Source organism: Oreochromis niloticus, linkage group LG23 (assembly GCF_001858045.2).
Source record: "Oreochromis niloticus isolate F11D_XX linkage group LG23, O_niloticus_UMD_NMBU, whole genome shotgun sequence".
In the NCBI taxonomy this organism is placed as follows: Eukaryota; Metazoa; Chordata; class Actinopteri; order Cichliformes; family Cichlidae; genus Oreochromis; species Oreochromis niloticus.
In genome coordinates this window covers 28,673,418-28,694,264 of record NC_031986.2, presented here as the reverse complement: position 1 = coordinate 28,694,264, position 20,847 = coordinate 28,673,418, and the positions used below count along the sequence as shown (strand labels likewise).

The 20,847-nt window shown below is 40.9% G+C and overlaps 1 protein-coding gene across 4 annotated transcripts; it reads left to right on the top strand.

The window, feature by feature from the left end:
- The first annotated feature begins 875 nt into the window (after positions 1-875).
- LOC112843811 (protein NLRC3) lies at positions 876-19,815 on the top strand. 4 transcript variants are annotated; one of them, XM_025902885.1, is made up of 11 exons: positions 1,032-1,196; positions 1,916-2,028; positions 3,200-4,519; positions 5,990-6,127; positions 9,429-9,507; positions 9,670-9,898; positions 10,060-11,884; positions 12,563-12,736; positions 14,800-14,973; positions 17,500-17,546; positions 17,722-19,815. In XM_025902885.1, exons 4-11 carry the CDS (start codon positions 6,039-6,041, stop codon positions 18,252-18,254), a joined length of 3,150 nt encoding a protein of 1,049 aa, XP_025758670.1. In that variant the 5' UTR covers positions 1,032-1,196; positions 1,916-2,028; positions 3,200-4,519; positions 5,990-6,038; the 3' UTR covers positions 18,255-19,815. The 4 variants fall into 4 exon arrangements, with proteins under 4 accessions (XP_025758672.1, XP_025758670.1, XP_025758671.1 ...); XM_025902886.1 differs by lacking the exon at positions 3,200-4,519 and having other exon boundaries at positions 1,970-2,028; XM_025902887.1 differs by lacking the exons at positions 1,032-1,196; positions 1,916-2,028; positions 3,200-4,519 and adding an exon at positions 876-1,025.
- The last annotated feature ends 1,032 nt before the right edge of the window (positions 19,816-20,847 follow it).

Genomic DNA, 20,847 nt, shown 5'->3' with positions numbered 1-20,847 from the left:
ATTTGATTTATCTGGATGAAATAATGAGATTTAAGCAGTTAAATGCTAATGTGGATTAACTGGAATTAAAGCTGCAGTTTGTATTTTCATTTTGCAAAAAATGCAAATTATCTGTAACCTTCAAATAATAATACTAATAAATATAGTGATACTTTTCTATAATAGTGACTGAAATCAGCTTTGCACAGGAGCTGAAGGAAAGCCCAAACTGTTGTTCTTACAGTATAATACTCGTATGTGCTGTTTATGACCTGTACTGCAGCCAGACACCAGGGGGTAATAGAGATATTTTGGCTTCCTTCTATGGGGGAACTGTTTGGTAATTCATGTTTTCTAGTAATTTCATGGTCACCATGGTGACCTGGGTGTTTTGAAGCCCACTTTAGACTAGTGTTTCCAAACAGTGTGGAGTTTTACCAGATTTAAGCCCTAATGGTAGTTGTCCCTTACAAGGGTCATGTGATTAGGCAGATGATCAATAATGGGGCAATGACCCTTAAAAGGGACAACTGCCACTAAGGCCTTAATCAGGGACTCTTCATCAATTGTTCTTTGAACTGAAGAAGCATCTCGGATGAAAGGTGAAATGTCTTCAAGAAGTCCAGTAGCTTTTCTTTCCAAGCCTTTTGTTTTTATATCACAGAGACTGATGGATGAGCTCCATTCACTCACACTTTGCTGTAAACTCGTTAAAATATCTCAATAAAAACATCCTCTCTGCTTTCACGGAGAAAATAGCTGTCACTCAGCTCTGATTCACTTTGGTTTTCAACAGAAATTTTTGTTTGCGGCATGAAGTGGCTTCTTCCTCACTGTAACACGTTACTCACTGGGCTGCCATAGGTTAAAAAAAAAACATATTTATACTCTAAAAAGACACTGTGTTCCAGTGTTGAAACGCTGCAGGAAGCAGAACAAAAGCGTCATCACAGATGTTTGTTTCAAAAAAGCTGGAAAATTAGGAGAAATAAATCTCCCTTAGGCAGCCTTCCAGCTGTTTGAGGAACGATTTGGGGATTTCCGAGGTACACCTGAATGCAGCGTCGATCCTTCTCTCTGAAGTGTAGATATAGAGACCGCAGTGTTTTTGTCACAGGACCGTGGTTTGTGGACCCCTCTTTTTGCGTTTCCTTCTTTCTCAGATTCATGAACTTTGTGTCGCATATAATCGTCTCAGTGTGAAGCTCCACCTGAAGGTAATGTTAGTAATCTGTAATGTTTCTTTTTTTCATGGCTAACATCAGCTGTGCGCAGCTTAGTTTCAGCACAAACAGCAGAAATCTGCCGCTCTATATCACGGTAACGGACTCACAGCTGGACCACCGAGGCTGAGCGCTAAACGCTAAACAACATAAGAACATAAGAAGTAAAACTAGTTACAATTTTTTTCTATGTTGAAGCCTGGAGTTCAGTATCCTATCATCGTTTTATGGAAGTTTCAGTTGTTGGTTTAACTACAGTAATAGTTTTAGTAATAACTATGCACTGAATTATTATTTTCATTTTCATGAAACACTTGAAAGCAAGAGTCCAAATTCTTCTGATAATGCCAGTCGTTGCTGTGACTTTGTATGTTATATTGGTATTTATATATTTTTAACTAGTATCTGCAGTAGCTTGAAGAGATTAGCATAATGTTGTGGATGTTATTTTTCATCCATAACATTCTTACATTTTTATTATGGATAAAAGCACAAAGCTTGAAAGAGGAGGAGGAGAGAGAGAGAAACAAGTCAACATCATTGTCATAAAGCCAACTGGTTTTATAACAGTGATGTGATAACAATAAAATGATTCATTGATGATAGTTTCACGTGACTAAGTAGTGCATTATACGGTCATGGAATCTGCAGCATCCTTTTTTTTCCAGCATCCTTGTAGAATAACTTGTTAAAATTACTTCATTTTGTTTTAGTGACATCATACCATAATTTTTAAGCTGGAAACAACATGTTTATGTAATTGCCAGTGAAAAGAGAGCGCGAGGAGTGTGGAGAAAGAGGATTTTACAAGATCTGGAAGAACTAGGTGAGCAATGTTAAGTGGAAAACAATAAGTAACAATAAGCCAAAAATAAGCCAAATATTTACATGCATGCACAAGGCTTTGTGTGCATTTCAGTAGCACACTTAAATTAGGGTACATCATACTTGATGTATAATGAGTATTTAAAATAGAGCTGGGTATTTAAAATAGAGGTGATGGTATTTAAAAAATCTCTCCCCAGTTTGTTTCTTGCTCGGGTGTATGGAATGGCAGACTGTTTTTCCAGTGTCTGTCCTGAACAATGCTACTTGAGTTTCTTGATGAGTTGGTGGACTGTCCTCATGTGGTTAAGAGGCTAAAGCAATACTCTGCATAATTTTTCTATGATGTTTTTTAACTTTCTTTGGAAAATTCTGGCAAATGTGACGAGCCTTTGCCTCAGGTTAGGTCCACTCTAAAACAGGTGCATTCAACTAGACCTGTGAGTATCCATTCTGAATTATCCTTTGACACTACAATCAGCTTCAAAATCATGGCTTTTGAAAGTAGCACTGTAAAATGTACCTAACTGAACTGAGGTTTGCAGAGTTATAAAGGACTGAATACATTTGCCTGCAAAATACTCAAAATGCATTTTGGAATATGCTTAAAAAATATTCGAACCACAAAAAGCCCAGAAAAATGTAAATTCTAGAACCGCCTGTGTTTTACAGAGTTTGAAGAGTCAGCCTGAAAGTATTCAGCGATTACTTGTAAAGAAATAACAATGAAGGTCATTTTTAGTTTTTAGCACATGGTGGTTTTTGTGGCTCAGAATACAGGACATTTTGCAGATAAAGGTATCAGCTTTTTGGGGGTGAAAGTTTGCAGCACTGACTCAAACCTTACCTTACTGTGGCACTTTCCGGATATCATGATCTGTTCCGGCATTTGCGGTTGATGGCTTGGCTGTTTGGATGGCTTGGCTGTGTGCTCCAGTACTTTGTAAGTACTGGAGCACACAATAGTGCATGTACATGCACATCTTCAGTAGAGTTAAAGGCTTGTAATGTGTCAGGTTTAAATACTTCAGTTAACTGAGCACATAATCAAATGTTAGACTGACTTTACCACAGTGAAACGTTCCATTTCTGCCTCTCATTGCTGTCAAACATTACATGTGTTTAACATCTCCTTGGATCTGTTCTGTTCTCTTTTCCCCTTTATTTTACAGTGGAGTGGTTACTCTCTATTTCCATCTTACACACACACACACACACACACACACACACACACACACAAATTGGACTGGCGGTCGAATAATGATACCCAAATAAATTTTTAAAGATATTTCTATGCACTCTTTTATGTAACAGGCAAACATCTTTTTTGCCTACAGATGATTGTCCGGAAAATGTTTCACAATAAAAGCATTGTTATAAAATGAACAGTTTTTGTCCACTGAAATATTGAAGAGCTTTGAAACTGAAACAGTGTAATTCGGCATTTTTAACAGAACACAATAAGAAGAAAGGGTACAAATTCTACTCATCAAATAGAAGGATAGAGAAATGTGCAGTTACATCCCAGAGTGCCGTGTAACACAAAAGAGGCAGTTTCTGTTCTTGGTTTTGTGTGGTAGCCAGTGAAGCTAAAGGTAGCATCACCACTGTTAGCAGCAGATTGTCCCGAGCAGCTGGAAAAACAGGATGGCTGGGTGATGGTAGTGAAGTGTAGTCCTAAACAGAAGCCCTTCAGTACAGGTACAGGTTTCAAATCGTTTTTCCCCACTCAGTAACACACCTGCCAGGGAACAATCTCTGGTTATTGGCAATTTTGTTCTGAGACGTGAAGCTAGAGTGGTGGCTAATGATAAATGTAAATTTGGTAAAATTAAAATTCACATCAGCAGTAATGGCTAAGTCAATTGGAGTTTGCTAAAATTAATATTGAATTGGTGTGTAACTTTGCCAAAACCATATCGGGCTCTGTAGCCAGCCGGGCCACAGGCGCCAGGCCCCGCCAATCGGCCACCAGGAGTGAGTTGGTACATACATGAGCGCCCAGCCCCAGACACCAAGAACCACCAACACACCAACGTCTGAGGGCATCAGCCAGCAGCAGGGAGTGTGGTGGGGGGAGATAGGCCTCCATACCTCGGAGAGCCTGAATGTGTTCCCATAGAGGTGGAGTCTAAGACCCAACCTGACATATAGACACAGACGAACAGGCACACGCAGACACAAACGTGCATTCCCACCCCCATATACACAAACAAATACTCGGCACACACCCGACGTGGAGAAAGACACAAATAGACACTGTACACACATTCACACTCCCCAAACATACTCTATATCCCAGGTCCAGGTACCCCTGCCGCCAGAGGGGCAAACCGTACCTAGACCCAGGAGATGTAACCCTTCTCTCTGGGGTGGAGGCAAGCAGACCGCCTCCTTATCTGCAGTAGCAGGGAGGCCCCGCATCCCAGACCCCAATTTGACAGCCAGCACCTCCTCCCAGCCCCCCAGCCCTGACGGTTAACAGAACGGGGGTGAGTGAAGACCCCAAACCTCCCTCCGCCCGCTCATATGTAGTGTTGCTGCGTGCTGTTCTAAAGTGCATTTAAAACACAGGAGGGCATGGTGCTTCCTGCCAGAGAGCAGCACGGCTCCTCCCTTCATACACTAAGGCTAATTATGGAGTTCCACAGGGTTCAGTGGAAACCATCTGTTTGGACTGGTTAGGGGTGAGAGGATGGAGAAAAAAGCTTGAAAATATTTTTAATTCAAACACTGTAAATATCTGAAAGATTAGAAATGGAAAGATAAAATGTATTAGGTATTTGGTCAAATTAAAATCACATCGGCAGTAGCCTAATAGTTAAGTCAATTGGAGTTAGCTAAAATTAATATTGAATTGGTGTATAACTTTTCCCAAAACAATCCTGGACTCTTTAGTTTTTTTCCGACCACCTCCCCAGTTGGATCAGGAGTGACATGTTTAGCTGCATAAATTCTATTAGGTATTAAGCTCACAGAAAGATGACCTGAGCAAGAAGAACAGTCTGAGGTTACTCTGTTTTATACTCCATTCTAGTCTGTGACATTAAGTGCACATAGCAACAGCATAGCAACTACATTTCCTGTCATTTCCACTTCTCTGAGCTCACGTATGGGACAAATGCTAAACCACTAACTAACTAACCACTAAGAGAAACATGGCTGTAACCACAGGAAGTGCAGCATTTTGATGAAAGCGCGCACCTCTTGTGTTGACACAGGCAAGTATGTAGAGATGGCTTTCCTCTTGTCTTTGTGGGTTTCGATCAGAGTGGTCTGATCTTTTACTTTCTACAACACACACAATACACAAAAAATCTTCTATGAAACTGAATCTTCCAAAATGTACTTTAACTTGAAAATGTACCAAGTGGGTAGTAGTAATGAGTTAACATTCAGTCCACAATTATAGATGAATATGAGGTTCTTAGAATGAGTTTTATTGAAATATCTTGTTAAAACTGTAACTCTGTTTAATTGGGACATGGTCATTAAAAGCACTTGATGCTGCTCTCTACTGCATCTGTGCAGAGATTCAAAAAGGAAAGAGGAAAGTTTCTCTTCTTTAGTCACATTAAATTCTCCAATATGTTTAGACAGTGGATCCTCTTTGAGTCCTGGATCAGTTTGAAAATGTTGTTCACACATGTTGAATTGACTTAATGTTAATTGACAGAAGCTTCGAGTCAGAGTGAATCAGTGTCTGCCATTAAATGTATTGTGTGCGTCTGTCTGTGTGTTTTTGTGTGTGCTGGGCTGCTCCTTCATGGCTCCATCTAGTGGACTGATAGTAGAAGTAGAGCAGCTGATGGCAGCTTCCTCTGCCTGACACTGCTGTCTGACTTCATTCAGCTGACACTCAGATGAAGTGGAAAAGAAGCAGTTGATATTTGGACAGCACATATTATGGAAAGGAGGATTTCAGATGATGTGCACATGAATGATTTGTGTTTCCTCTGCAGGTGAAGGAAGAAAGTGTGCGTGAGCTGATGTGGATGTGAATTCAGCAGCATGGATCAGTGTGAGGACAGAGAGGAGGGAGTCCCTCCCTCTAAAACCACTCTGTGTGGGGACCATGAGAGCCAGAGCAAAGCTCAGAGGTGAGATGACCATCTCTAACTGTCCATGATTCTTCTCCATGTCACAGCTCAGCACTCACATCACTGCTCCATCATTATTCACAGGAACCAACCTGGACTTCAGTCCAGTGAATTTAGAACACACCAACTCTCTGCTATTAGTGACTTTGAACAAATTAACACCTTGATGTTGTTGGATATAAACTGCAGTGCAAACATGTAATTCCCTCAATCCCATTTAAACTGACTCTTTAAAAGTAGCTCTTTGTTTCCAAAGAACTGAAAACCCACTTTGGCAAACAGAAAGTGATGCTCATGCATTTTTTTCATTAATCATGTTGTACTGTATGTTATAGAAAGTCAGAGAGGGGTTAATTCTCCACTTAAGTGAAAGAAAACACTAAGTTTCCTGCGCAGAAATGACTTACTTAAAAAACAGTGTGAACATCATTGTTAGTGGGTTTTTTCTTTTAATCTTCTGAAAAAAAGTAAAAAAAAATTCTCATGATTGATTACACTCTAAACTCTGGCAACATTCTTTCAAATCTAGTTTTCACAGGAAACAACAGCACAGTGCTGTCTATGACTTTAATGGTAATGGTTTTCTTTCAGGAAATAGAAACAGAACATGGTTTGTTTTCTAGAGAAATCAAACATGAGCTTTTCCAGTCAATCAATAGTCTATATAAACATTTGACAAACAAAAGTGTGATCCAGATTTTATCTGAAGTGATTCTTGATCATTTCTAGACATTACAAAGCAAAAACTAGTCCCAACCAGGCACTCTCAATTTTACTCCATCCTGAAAATCAAACAAAATTGACAGTTTCATCTACATGTCCATTAAAGTCTGTTCCAATCACAACTCTATTTAGCCTGGAGATACTATTTACCATTTCATCCAGCTTACTCCAGACTTTGTCTTTATTTTCTGACTTATATCTACTTGTGGAGCATATGCGCTGAGATTACCTCCTTGCTTTGCTTTTCTTCCATCTGGTCTCCTGCCCACACAATATATCTTCCTTCATTTTTTTTTTACCAATCATAGTTAATACATTTAAAGTCCTTACTCTTGTGGTGGCAGATTTCTTTTCTCATGTATTAATCACATATTTAATTATATCACTTTAGTATAGCAAGATCCCTCCAGTTTGCATGCACGTAGAATGTTATCACAACTGGGCCCCAGGGTTTATTGTACCTTCACAGAGGGTCTATTATAGACTTGAAGATCTCCAGACATCCTGCTCTTAGGGAGATGATGGCCAAGCAGAAAACAAGGTCATAATTCTCTCTGTGAGTGAAGAGGTTTTTAGGATGGGGCTGATGGCATAGCCTCCCCGTGACAGGGGCCAACATGTAAGAGTTTGTGGAATGTCTTTTTCTGTCTCTGTATATAACGTGCAAGGGCAGTGGCCATGATTCAGAGATCACCCTGGTGTTTGACTGGGGTGGTTCTCTCCACATTGCAATGTATTAATTAAACCACTTCAAATTGAGCTCACTGGGTGTGTTGCAGGTTATTGTTAAAATTTCCACAACACTCTCACGTCCACCTTCCGGCCTTTCCTTCTCTCTCGCTGCCTCCTAACATGCCTCCCCTGTCTGCTATTCCTTTGTCTTCAGCCAGCAGTTGCAGTTTTGACTGGCAACCTGTGGGCAACAGCATCAATTGTGCTTGTTGTTAACCTGGGCTCTGACTAATGGAAAATCTGGAAATGGAAATCTGAATTTTTTGTACAGTTTCTTACACAGATATGAGCTTCCAAAAAGGCATATTCCACAGCTTCGGGAATTATGGAGGCAACTCTCTTAGAAACTTTGCAGTCTTGATAGCTTTCCCCTGTGCCTCCCCGAACATAGTATTCAGTTCACTATTGCACTGCAGTGAGTTCAGTTTGCAGCATGGTGGGGAGACTCCACATAGCTGAGAAGGGTTCTACAAACAACAACACATGCCCCCTCCTGTGCTAATGCACCTCAGTAAAGTACCATAAAATCCCTCAATTTCCTCCAAAAACACCCTGAACCTACAGTGTTGTAAACCTCCGGACCTGATGTAATTTATGCATTTTAGGATTTAGAGACATGACTTCAAGCATTTTCTGCACAGTGCATGTTGATGTAAACGGCAGTGCAGAGCCACTGCATTTTCATCCGCTAACTTTCTCTTTACCAGTGCTACTAGTCCGTAGTGTTTACCTGTCATGGATAGCGCTGTGTTCCAAAACACACCTAGCTGCTCAATTGCAAAGAACAGCTGCAAAAATATAACTTTTAGCTTTGGTTTGGCCAAACATGCAACACAAACTCAGCAACTCTTCTGTCAACTCTATGTGAGCCAGGTGTTTCTGACCCCTGCTTTGAAGTTTACCCAGGATATATATTTTGAATTACAAAATACTAATCTGAGCTGTTGATTCTCAGTGGATTCAGACGGACTAGTAAACTTTTATAACTATAGGGAATCATCTGAATCGTTGGGCGTTTATCAATATGTGTACTTGTGCGTACTTGCGTTCTCGTGTACTCGTGATACGTCATCAGTCGGAGACCAAGTACTGTTCCAATTCGAAGTACGCATCAAGCCGAGAACGCGAAAAAGTCCCGGATGTGTTCTCGATCCACCCGTTTTATCGAGCATGCATCGGTGTGGACTTGGGACAGCTATATATCCCAGAATGCATTTCGTCCAAAACTCAACAGCGGACTCCCGGCACATCGTTTTCAACCCCCCCCCCCCCCCCGCTCGCGGACTTCTCACTACTCAGGTTAAAGAAACTCCAGCAGCTGTCTATAGTATTGAGTGTCCACTACAATAGAAATAAAAGCGTTCTAAGATCTCACCTGCTTGTTTTTATTAAGGTATGTACACGTATGTACATGTACACTATTTTTTATTAATAGAGGTTTCACTACTGAGGTTAAAAATGATATATAAGTCACTTAGATCACTTCTAAATGTTAATGTTTGGTTTATTTCAGTGTTTTATTTGTTCCTGAGTAAACCGGTTTGGCTGTGATTACAGTTAAGCTTCATCACATGTTACTCACAGTTAAATTAAGAGGGGACGGCAGTAAAAACTCCGGACCTGTGACATCATCACGTACGCAGGTGTTCCAATTGTACATATCGCGAGTCCGTGCTCGCGTTCTTGGCGGGTACGTACTCCCGTGCGTTCTCGGCGAGTATGTACTCACCGAGAACGGGAGTACGTACTCGCGTACTTGGGCATTGATAAACGGCCACTGTCTTAAAAGGTCACTTACTGAATTTTTACTCTGTGCTTGAACGAATTCTTGATGATTCCTCCACAGAGTGGACCAGGTGAGCTCAGAGGTTCCCAGTGATCAGTCTGCCCAGCAGAGTCAGACACACCTGGACTCCATAATTACGGTCTGTACATGTACAACAACTACTTTTACATCTATTCTGTTCACAGTCATTTCCATGCTGCTCTTTGTAGACCAGTGGATTGTCAGTGTCTCAAACATGGATCTGATGTTTGGCTCCTTGACTTCAGTCTGATTGGGTCATTCATAAATTATTCTGTTCCAGCTGCTGGAGGACAACATCATCACTTTTGTGAAGAATGAGGTGAAGATGATTCACAAAGTTCTGAGCCAAGATTACCCAACATATTTTGAGAGTGAGAGGGAGGAAGAGGAGCGGTTGGAGGATGAGGATGAAGAGCAGAGGTGGAGAAGCACAGAGGCATTTGTGACGATCGCACTGAACTTACTGAGGAGAATGAAGCAGGAGAAGTTGGCTGACCGTCTGCAGAACAGTAAGAGGATTTCTCTAAAAATCTAAACTGCTGAATGAATGGGACATTTAATAATGTCTCAAGAGATGGACCAACATGTATTCAATTGGACATGTCTTAGAGAAAGGAAACTGGACCGTCCCTTTACAAAACGTGAACTGATAATCTGCTTTTCTTTTCAGAATATCTTGCTTCAGTTTGTCAACGCAAACTTAAATCTAATGTGAAGAAGAAGTTCCAGTGTGTTTTAGAGGGGACTGCTAGAGTAGAAAATCCAACCCTTCTGAATCAGATCCACACAGAGCTCTACATCACAGAGGGAGGAACTGCAGAGGTCAATGATGAACATGAGGTCAGACAGATTGAAACAGCATCCAGGAAACAGTACAGACAGAAAACAAGAATCAGAAAAGAAGATATATTCAAAGCTGGGAAGCCTGGAAGAGATAAACCAATCAGAACAGTGTTGACAAAGGGAGTGGCTGGCATTGGGAAAACAGTCTTAACACAAAAGTTCAGTCTTGGCTGGGCAGAAAACAGAGCCAACCAGGACATCCAGTTCATATTTCCATTTACTTTCAGAGAGCTGAATATGTTGAAAGAGAAAAAGTTCAGCTTGGTGGAACTTGTTCATCACTTCTTTACTGAAATCAAAGAAGCAGGAATCTGCAGCTTTGAAGACTTCCAGGTTGTGTTCATCTTAGATGGTCTGGATGAGTGTCGACTTCCTCTGGACTTCCACAAAACTGAAATCCTAACTGATCCTAAAAAGTCCACCTCAGTGGGTGTGCTTCTGACAGACCTCATCAGGGGGAACCTGCTTCCCTCTGCTCACCTCTGGATAACCACACGACCTGCAGCAGCCAATCAGATCCCTCCTGAATATGTTGACTCGGTGACAGAGATCCGAGGGTTCACTGACCATCAGATGAAGAAGTACTTTAGGAAGAGATTCAAAGAAAAAAAGCAGGCCAGCAGGATCATCTCCCACATCAAGACATCACGAGGCCTCCACATCATGTGCCACATCCCAGTCTTCTGCTGGATCACTGCTACAGTTCTGGAGGATGTGCTGAAAACCAGACCAGGAGGCAAGCTTCCCACAACCCTGACTGAGATGTACATCCACTTCCTGGTGGTTCAGGCCAAAGTGAAGAAGGTCAAGTACGATGGAGGAGCTGAGACAGATCCACACTGGAGTCCAGAGAGCAGAAAGATGATTGAGTCTCTGGGAAAACTGGCTTTTGATCAACTGCAGGAAGGAAACCTGATCTTCTATGAATCAGACCTGACAGAGTGTGGCATTGATATCAGAGCAGCCTCAGTGTACTCAGGAGTGTTCAAACAGATCTTTAAAGAGGAGAGAGGACTGTACCAGGACAAGGTGTACTGCTTCATCCATCTGAGTGTTCAGGAGTTTCTGGCTGCTCTTCATGTCCATCTGACCTTCATAAAGTCTGGGGTCAATCTGCTGGAAGGACAACAGAAGACCTCCATATGGTCTAAATTGTTTGCAAAACAAGAGTTAAGAGAAGTAGAATCTGCAGTGAAATTTTTCTACCACAGTGCTGTGGACAAGGCCTTACAGAGCCCAAATGGACACCTGGACTTGTTCCTCCGCTTCCTTCTTGGTCTTTCACTGCAAACCAATCAGACTCCCTTACAAGGTCTGCTGACACAGACAGGAAGTAACTCACATTCTCATCAGGAAACTGTCCAGTACATCAAGGAGAAGCTCAGTGAGGCTCTGTCTGCAGAGAAAAACATCAATCTGTTTCACTGTCTGAATGAACTGAATGATCATTCTCTAGTGGATGAGATCCCACGGTACATGAGTTCAGGAAGTCTTTCCACAGATAAACTGTCTCCTGCTCAGTGGTCAACTCTGGTCTTCATCTTACTCTCATCAGGAAAAGATCTGGATGTGTTTGACCTGAAGAAATACTCTGATTCAGAGGAGGCTCTTCTGAGGCTGCTGCCAGTGGTCAAAGCTTCCAACAAAATCATGTAAGTATATTTGTGCTCATCCTTTAATTTTTTTAAATTCTTCCTAATGTTGATTCTAATTATAAAAAAGCTTCCATGAATAATTCAAAAACCTGAACAGCGTGATGGTAAATGGACTGGTTCTTATATAGTGCTACTCTATTCTGAGCACTCAAAGTGCTTTATACAACTTGCCTCTTTCACCCATTCACACCAGTTTTGCACATGCACTTTTTTATGCCCTTTTTCAGTAAGTTCTTTCAGTCTAATATTTACACACATGCTGGCTTCAACTCAGCAGACTGACCAAGCAAATTACATTCGTTATGTTGCGAGTCAGTTTCTGTTGCCAGATCTAAGAAAATTCTCTCTCACTGATTCTTTCTCCACCTCCTCCACAACTTTAAGTTTTTCTCTGAAAACATTTATAATTGGTGTTTTTTTGTTCTTTCTTTGGTGGAGCAAACTGTTACTACATCTTCGTCTGTTGTTAGTGCGCACAGCTCAGGTGTGTCTTTTTTTTTTTTCTGCAATGATGGTATTGCAGTTAGAGAGGAAAGAAATGCTACAGAAGCTCCTGTGCCACTGGGTTTATTTTCAGCTGGGCAACCAGTTGTCATAAATTGCAGTGGATCAGTGCTAATCATTCATCATTAGACATCATTTAATCTGACAACAAATATCTTTTTTTTTCTTCAGAATGAGTCTCTGTAACCTCTCAGAGAGAAGCTGTGAAGCTCTGTCCTCAGTTCTCAGCTCCCAGTCTTCTAGTATCAGAGAGCTGGACCTGAGTAACAGCGATCTCCAGAATTCAGGAGTAAAGCTTCTATCTGCTGGACTGAAAAATTCACACTGTACACTGGAAACTCTCAGGTCAGGATTCAGACGTTCCACTTTTGGTAATATTAATCCTATTGCCTAAAAAGACTATTTTTCACAGAATTGCCAAGTATGTGTGAATTATTTGTATCTCAATTTCTGCCTGGAAAACTTTTCCATATTCACATTTTTTTTGTTTTTGCTTTGTAAAAATGACTCATGAACATGACACTGGAGGAAAAAAATCTCTCTAATAATTTTTCATGTGCTGTTCAGGTTAGAAATGTGCTTTTAAATCTACTTTCACTTTCTTTTCTTACTGGAAGAAAGAAAGTGTCCAGAATCCATGCCTATTAGGTGCCTAATAGGCATTACTAAAAATGACTGCATATTGAACATGTTAAATACATGGCTCTATAATATAGTGATTTACACATATACTGAACAAGCATAAGATCCAGTCATTACTAACTTGCTTAGTAATGACAACAACATTATCATCCCTCCGGCACACAATGGTAGGTGAACGGTTTTGGTAAACCAGAAAGAGTACCATGAGAAATTTTTATCACCACTCAGTGACAAAAAAAGTTTTTGAACCCCTGAAATGAGACCCAGGAAGTGGTTACAGAAAAAAGGTGATAGACCTGTCTGAAGCAGTTAGAAAAATACAATGCTATTCACTGGACCTCACAGAGATGTCAGTGTGGAGGAAGAATCAATTCAATTTTATTTATATAGCACCAACAACAGTCGCCTCAGGTGCTATGTTGTAAGGTAGCCACTACAATAATACATACAGCAGCGGAAATGGGCTTTCTCTAAAGGGTGACTGGCCTCTCCCTTAGAGATGCGGTGAGAGGTTCGGCCATCTGGGAGGGGTTCAGAGCAGAGCCCCTGCTCCTCCACATCAAAAGGAGCCAGTTGAGGCGGTTCGGGCATCTGACAAGGATGCCTCCTGGGCACCTCCTGGGTGAGGTGGTCCAGGCATGTCCCATCAGGAGGAGACCTCAGGGCAGACCCATAACATGCCGGAGACATTATGTCTCTCAGCTGGCCTGTTCCCCTGGACAAGCTGGAGAAGGTGGCTGGGGAGAGGGAGGTTTGGGCTTCTCTTCTTAGGCTGCTTCCCCCACAACCTGGCTCCAGATAAGCAGATGGATGGATGGATTATTAATTCATGTACTAACAGAGACCTAATGTTAAATAATCCACATTTCATTGTTTTACTCTTTGGTGCTGTTAAGGATACTGTGTTGTTCATGATAATCACATTTTGGTGTGAGACTCTCATCTCAGAAGATGTGATGTCAGGAGAGAAGGAGAGAGAAGGGCAAATTAGTCATCATCTGAGGATTTGGCCTGGAGAGTCCACAGGTATAGTCAGTAAGGTCAGAGGAGCAGCCACTGCCCAAAACTGTGGACTTACACATTGTTTTTGTATTTGTTTGTCTTTTTTAAAAGTGAACACAGAGAAAGGTGCATCTTCACCTCCAGTTGTGCTTATTCTCTCTAACCTCTCTCCTCTCAAAAATAAGAAAATCCGCATTAGCTCAGAGTAGGTTAATTAGATCATTCAAGTTATTTTTTCAATTTTTAATTTTATTTGATTTTGCTTTGCTCCAGCTAAATTCCAATATATTGCAATTAAAGTCTAAAATTTGTCTTCCCATCAACTGCACTAGTTGATGGGAAGACACTAGTTACCAAGTGCACCAATCTAGAGGGGAGGTACTATTAACGGTCCAGAACTGCAAGAACTTGTGTTTTGCGGAGTGTATGACAATCCATTTCTTTACAGTTATCCTGCAATAGTCTTATGCTGCTGGGGCCTTCCCATGATGCACAAAGGGAGGAATCACGGTCACCTGATCCAGAGCTAATTATATGCTTTATCAAAAAGGAAACTTTTAAGCCTAATGATGAAAGTAGAGATTCTCAAAACTGGGAGCTGGCTCCAAGGATGAGGAGCCTGAAGGCTTCCTTTCGGTACTCAACCACAAGTAAACTAGCAGTGTGAAAACAAAGTGCTTTATTGGGGTGATATGGTACTGAAAGGACTGAAGGGCCTAATTATTCAAGATCTTGTATGTGAAGTCTGTTTTGTGTTTCTGCAGTGTGTCAGGCTGTCTGATCACAGAGCAAGGCTGCATTTATTTGGCTTCAGCTCTGAGCTCCAATCCCTCCTGTTTGAGAGAGCTGGACCTGAGCTACAATCATCCAAGAGGCTCAGGAATGAAACTGCTGTTGGCTGGACTTAAAGATCCAAGTTGGAGACTGGACACTCTCAGGTATGGAGGAGAATTTCTAATAAAGGAGGAAGAGCTGGAAACATTTTGTATCCTTCACTTAGTTCATGTGTCTTTCATGCAGATGTGACATGAGGAGTCGCATGTACAGGGACATATTTTTCCTTTTCTTACAATAGAAATGCTAGTCTAGTTGAAAAATAACAAGCAAAATATATGTAGGTGCCTCCAAGCAGAACAATAATGATAATAATGAAAGCTTGTTTACTTCCCCTTAAAATTCCAATATTTGCAAGGAAAATGCATTTGTGGGTTGAACAACACAGATGAGTATGCGGGTTGCTCTCATGGAAAAACTTGCCAGATCTTGTCTGCCACTGCCAAGCAGTTATTCAGTTATTGATTCTTGTTTGGTGTTTTTTGTTTGTATTGTTTATTTATTGTACTGAAGTCTAAAGAAATATTTTCTATTATTGGTAATTTAACCGTTTATTTAATTTCCTCTGGATCATCTGGGAGAGAGCTGTCAGTCATATCGTCCTGCAAACCTTCACCTTGCTTGCTGTAGGTTGGACTTTTTGCCAGTGGATGAGAGGGTTGCTTGTTTAAAGTTATGTATGTCCATAAGTGGCATGTGGGATTAGGACACCTTAGAAAATAAATAAATCAGGACAGGACACCTTAGAAAATAAATAAATAGATTATTTATTTTGTAATCAGATAATTGGGCCCGTGGCCATATAGTCTGGACACTTGGGTGACGAGAAGTCAACTGTGAACTGATCACCACCTGGTGAGTTGGATCGGCTAGCACTGCAGGATGCTGAGCAGAACTGGCAAACCTTGGTCTAGAGCAGGGGTGGGCAATCTCAGTCCACGAAGGCCGGTGTCCCTGCAGGTTTTAGATGTGTCCTCGAACCAACACAGCTGATTTAAATGGCTAAATTAGCTCCTCAACATGTCCTGAAGTTCTCCAGAGGCCTGGTAACGAACTAATCATGTGATTCAGGTGTGTTGACCCAAGGTGAGATCTAAAACCTGCAGGGACACCGGCCCTCATGGACTGAGATTGCCCACCCCTGGTCTAGAGGATGTGCACCAACTACAGAGCATCACAATCCCCAGCTTCCTTGGGAAAGTCTATGCAAGGTTGCTGGAAAGGAGTCCATAAGTCAAGATGCGGGTTATACCCTGGACAGGTTGCCAGTGTGTCGCAACCATGTGCACTCACATTCACACCTATGGGCAATTTATAATTACCAATTAATCTAACCCCACTTACTACATGTCTTTGGACTGTGGGAGGAAGCCAGCGTAACCAGAGACAATAAATGAAAATACAGGGAGAACATGCAAACTCCACACAGAAACGTCCCGGCTAGATGAGTCTAACTCAAAACACTCTGGCTGTGAGGCAACAGTACTAACCACTGCACCCCTATACTGCCAGCTCTTTATCCTCTCAAGTATATTTGAGGGTCCATGGGAGTTTGTTCAACCAGTCTATATGTATTTTGACATGTAGACTGACTTGGACATAGAGAAGGCTTTCAACCATGTCTTTTTTGTGGGGGGTCCTTTAGGAATATGGGGTGTCTGGCCAGAGCCATCTCTGTAAAGCTGTTGCAGGAGCTTGGCCCACCTTGCCACCAGAGAGTCAGATTCATTATTGGTGGGTTGTTGACTCCACCAGGGCTACTGATTCTATTAATTATTTTCATCGACAGAATTCTAAGTGTAGCTATGTGGTGGAAGGCTTCCACTTTGATGGCCTCAAAATCTTATATATGCTTTTTTTAGATGATGTGGTTCTGTTAGCTTCATCAGGTTCATTTATAATAAATAATAATAAAAACTGAGATTAAAACAGTGGGAAGACTTGAGAATTTAAAATTCATAACTCAGAAAGGCTACCATGTTTTATCCATATTACCAAAATTCCTCGCCAAAACAAACATGTCTTTAAGAGACCTTAAACACCACCACAGACTGTGCAGAGCTTAGAGATAGGGGCAGGTAGACCAGATTTAGAAAAGCAAAAAAGTAATTGCCCACTTAATCAGGTAACTGTTTTTGCCACCCTTATGAGCAAAAACTAAAGATAAGCATTTCCAATAATTATTGATCACATTGATATGGAGGATTTTTGGCTCACTGTTCTTTGTAGAATTGTTTTAATTCTCCAACATATTGTCAGGTTTATGAACATTAATGATCAAGCCAAAGTATCTAAATAGAAATTCATTCTAGACTTTGACTAGGCAACTCAAAAAAAAATCTTTTGTCATTCGAAGATGGATTGATAATCACTGCATTGACAGTAAGGAGAGCATTTCAAGTGGGGGACAGTCAAAGGAGGTCAAACCAGATTTTATTGCTGTAACAAGCAATCCAAAAATCCAGTCCAGATCATCAGCACGTTGATCCACATATGGATTGATGTGTATTTGTGAAAATGTTGGACTGTTCCTTTATCAGTGTCAAACAGTATGTGTGTGAGAGCGATGTGATATCCATGTGTACATGCTGAAAGAGACTGTGCTGGTCTGACCCCCCTCCTCCTTTCAGGGTGGAGCCTGCTGGAGTCCAATGGTTGACACCAGGTCTGAGGAAGTGTAAGTGTGTTTTTAATGTGATTCATGAAAACAAAGCAGCTCACATTCAACCATCTTCAAACTGTCACATCACTCATTCACATCTCTGATGTCAGGAGTCATCATCAAAGTGTCAATCAATGAACAGATGATGGATCAGTAACTGCAGCTGGATTGTGTTTGTTCTCTCCGTCAGATTCCTGCCAACTCACAATCGACACAAACACAGTACACACAAACCTCAAACTGTCTGACAACAACAGAAAGGTGACACGTGTGACAGAGGAGCAGTCATATCCTGATCATCCAGACAGATTTGACTATGAGCCTCAGCTGCTGTGTAGAGATGGTCTGAGTGGTCGCTGTTACTGGGAGGTCGAGTGGAGAGGAGAGGTTCAAATATCAGTGAGTTACAGAGGAATCAGAAGAAAAGGATACAGTGATGACTGTTTGTTTGGATACAACGAGCAGTCATGGAGTCTGTACTGCACTGATGATGGTCCTCGTTCTGTATGGCATAATAACAGAAACACGCTCATCTCCTCCTCCTCCTCCTCTTCTGTCTCTAACAGAGTAGTAGTGTATGTGGACTGTCCTGCTGGCACTCTGTCCTTCTACAGAGTCTCCTCTGACACCCTGATCCACCTCCACACCTTCAACACCACATTCACTGAAACTCTTCATCCTGGATTTTTTGTCTGGTCTGGTTCCTCAGTGTGCCTGTGCTGAGTTGAGTGTAAAGAAGGTCCTCTTGTTAGAGAAACACTCTGACTGTTGAACGGATAGTTCAGTGTGTACATGTCTGTCTCTTTCACTCAGAAACACATTTCCAAATTCATGGATTCAATCAGTTGATGTTTTAAACTGTTATAAATGATTACTTGTAAACTTCTTCCTCTTCAGTCCTTTAAAGATGGAAGCTACGATGATTCCAGGATCTGCATGTTGTTTTTCTGTCTTTTTTCACTCAAAGCTTCACAGTGAATATTAGTATGTTGTGTTTCTCTGATGCTCAGTTTACAACCAGCTCCTCTGCATTTTCAACAGGTCTGAACTCATTAAAATGAATCCAGATGTTTGAGTTCTCTTTCTTAATTAAATTTCTCCAAACTCTCCCCATACTCTTTCTGTTGACTCATTTTTTGAAGCCAATCATTTCACAATGGCCCAGCCATATAAGTTGAAAATACTGAGTCAATAGCTTTTTTTATCCTATTATAACCATAATATGATTGTATTGAAGGATCATAATGCATGTGACTAAATACATAGCAATGGCTGCATTAACCATTTTAAACTAGTTTTATGTTTTCAGACAAATTTTCAATAAGAATATGGTGCAGTATGTTGGTAAGCGCTTGTTTCTAATTTTCTTAGAAATATGTAAATATGCCTGTATTGCATTGCATATCTTGTGTATCACTGTAGCTTCTATTAAAAATGAAAACTGTCACAAAGGGTCCTGGTGAAGAATCTTGTGGAATTTGGTGGTAGACATAAAATTTATTTTTAACAGAGAAATTTTAAAATCACTGTTATGATTTCAACTTTAAATTTAATAAAATGTTGTATGAAAAACTATGAGGAAGTGATATCAGATGTAAACAAAGGAAAATTACAGAAAAATGTCTTTGAAGCAACCTTGTGTCTGTTGGAGTATAAATCACTGAGTTTATAAAGTGCACTTCAAGTCACTGTAAATTATGTTCATGTATTGAACGAAACATTACAAGGTACAGGTATTTTCTAGGGTAGATAGTTCAGTTGCTTCTCTCTGGTGTGTAGATGGCATGACTGAAGTGCCACTTTAGGTGTATGCCAATATCTTTAAATAACACTTTGGCAACAGTGGAAATGAAAAACTCCCTTTTAACAGGAAGAACCTCCAGCAGAACCAGACTCAGGAAGTGGTGGCTATCTGCCACAACAAGCCGGGGGTGTAGGAGAAAGACTGAACAAAGACATGCTGTGGAAGAGAACCAGAGATTAACAGTAACAACAATAATAATAGGACTATTCCAGGATGACTATGAGAGAGTTCAGGGTAACCTGATCCAGGTTATACAGGCTATTGGGGAAAGCTCAAGAAGTATGCACAGCGCTGTCGATTGATGACAGCTTAAACTATAATATTGTGAAAGCCGCTGTTCTGTGTGCATATGAGTTAGTGGCAGAGGCATATAGGTAAAAGTTTACAATTTTGAACAAAACCACCAGCCTCATGTGGAGTTTGCGAGGGAGAAAATGATAATTTTTTTTGACAAACGGTGTCAGGCTAATAAGCTTGTTTAGTTAAAAAACAACTACCAGAGAGGATCCTAACTTATTTAAAGGAGCAAACTGTTACTGTGCTAAATGCTACTATTGTACAAGCGGATGAGTTTGCTCGGACACATAAGAGTGTTCTCTTATCTCCTGTGAGTAATACACTAGGTTTGATAAGCCTGAAAAACTGCTCCCCTAAAGGCTCCCATCATACCACCACTGTTGCAGAAACCCGAAAATGTTTTTACTGCTAGGTCAAATCCTTCATTTTATAACATGTCCAAAATCTACCCAGTTATTAGTGATAATGCAATAACATGTTTTAATTCACAATTTAATGTGATTTATGTGTCATGATAACAGACTGTTCTGTGTGGGAAAAAAGATCTCAGAGAAAGTATGCAATGTCATTTCTGGAGGAGTTTTGATGAGATTTTTGCTACTGCAGGACTCTGTCTGTGGCTCGGTACTGCCAATAAAAAGTTGAAGGTAAAGCCAAAGGCTGAAGGAAGATGACTCATAATCAAGTGGATGGCTACTTTATTAGGCCACTAGTGTGCTGTACCTGAGATAGTGGCCACTGTGTATGTGTTTCCCATGCTGTGTGTTCATACTTAGAAACACAGACAGCCAGGAACACTGATAATAGGTTGGATAAGCTACATCAGGTGAAATATAGTCCATTTAGCAGCGCCAGCTAATGCTGCTAAGCTCATGCTGTTTATGGGCCATGTTAAATGGACCCTCTTCATTCTCTTTCAGTTGTTTGACAACAATATGTGATAAATATGTACTTGAGAAAGTTCAGAGTGGAGCACAGTGGCTGACCTAACATTAGCTGCTCACCCTGCTAAAAAGCAAGAGAAACAACAACTCGATTAGCATTAGTTGCTAACAGGGTTAACTAGAGCAGTTTCATCTGCTAATAGCCCCAAAAGAGCTGTCCCACAGTAACCTTAGCCCTGAGAACACTTTAAATAAATCCTACAGTCAAGTTAAGAGTGGTTTTTGTTGGACAAAATATGGTTTGCTGATAATCATCCACAGCAGAACAATT

Excerpts from the sequence above, each read along its gene's own strand:
- LOC112843811 (XM_025902887.1), top strand. The coding sequence starts at position 6,039 with ATGGATCAGTGTGAGGACAGAGAGGAGGGAGTCCCTCCCTCTAAAACC. Across the intron at positions 11,885-12,562 it reads AAAGCTTCCAACAAAATCAT|AATGAGTCTCTGTAACCTCT; the intron begins GTAAGTATATTT and ends TTTTTTCTTCAG. Across the intron at positions 17,547-17,721 it reads GACACCAGGTCTGAGGAAGT|ATTCCTGCCAACTCACAATC; the intron begins GTAAGTGTGTTT and ends TCTCTCCGTCAG.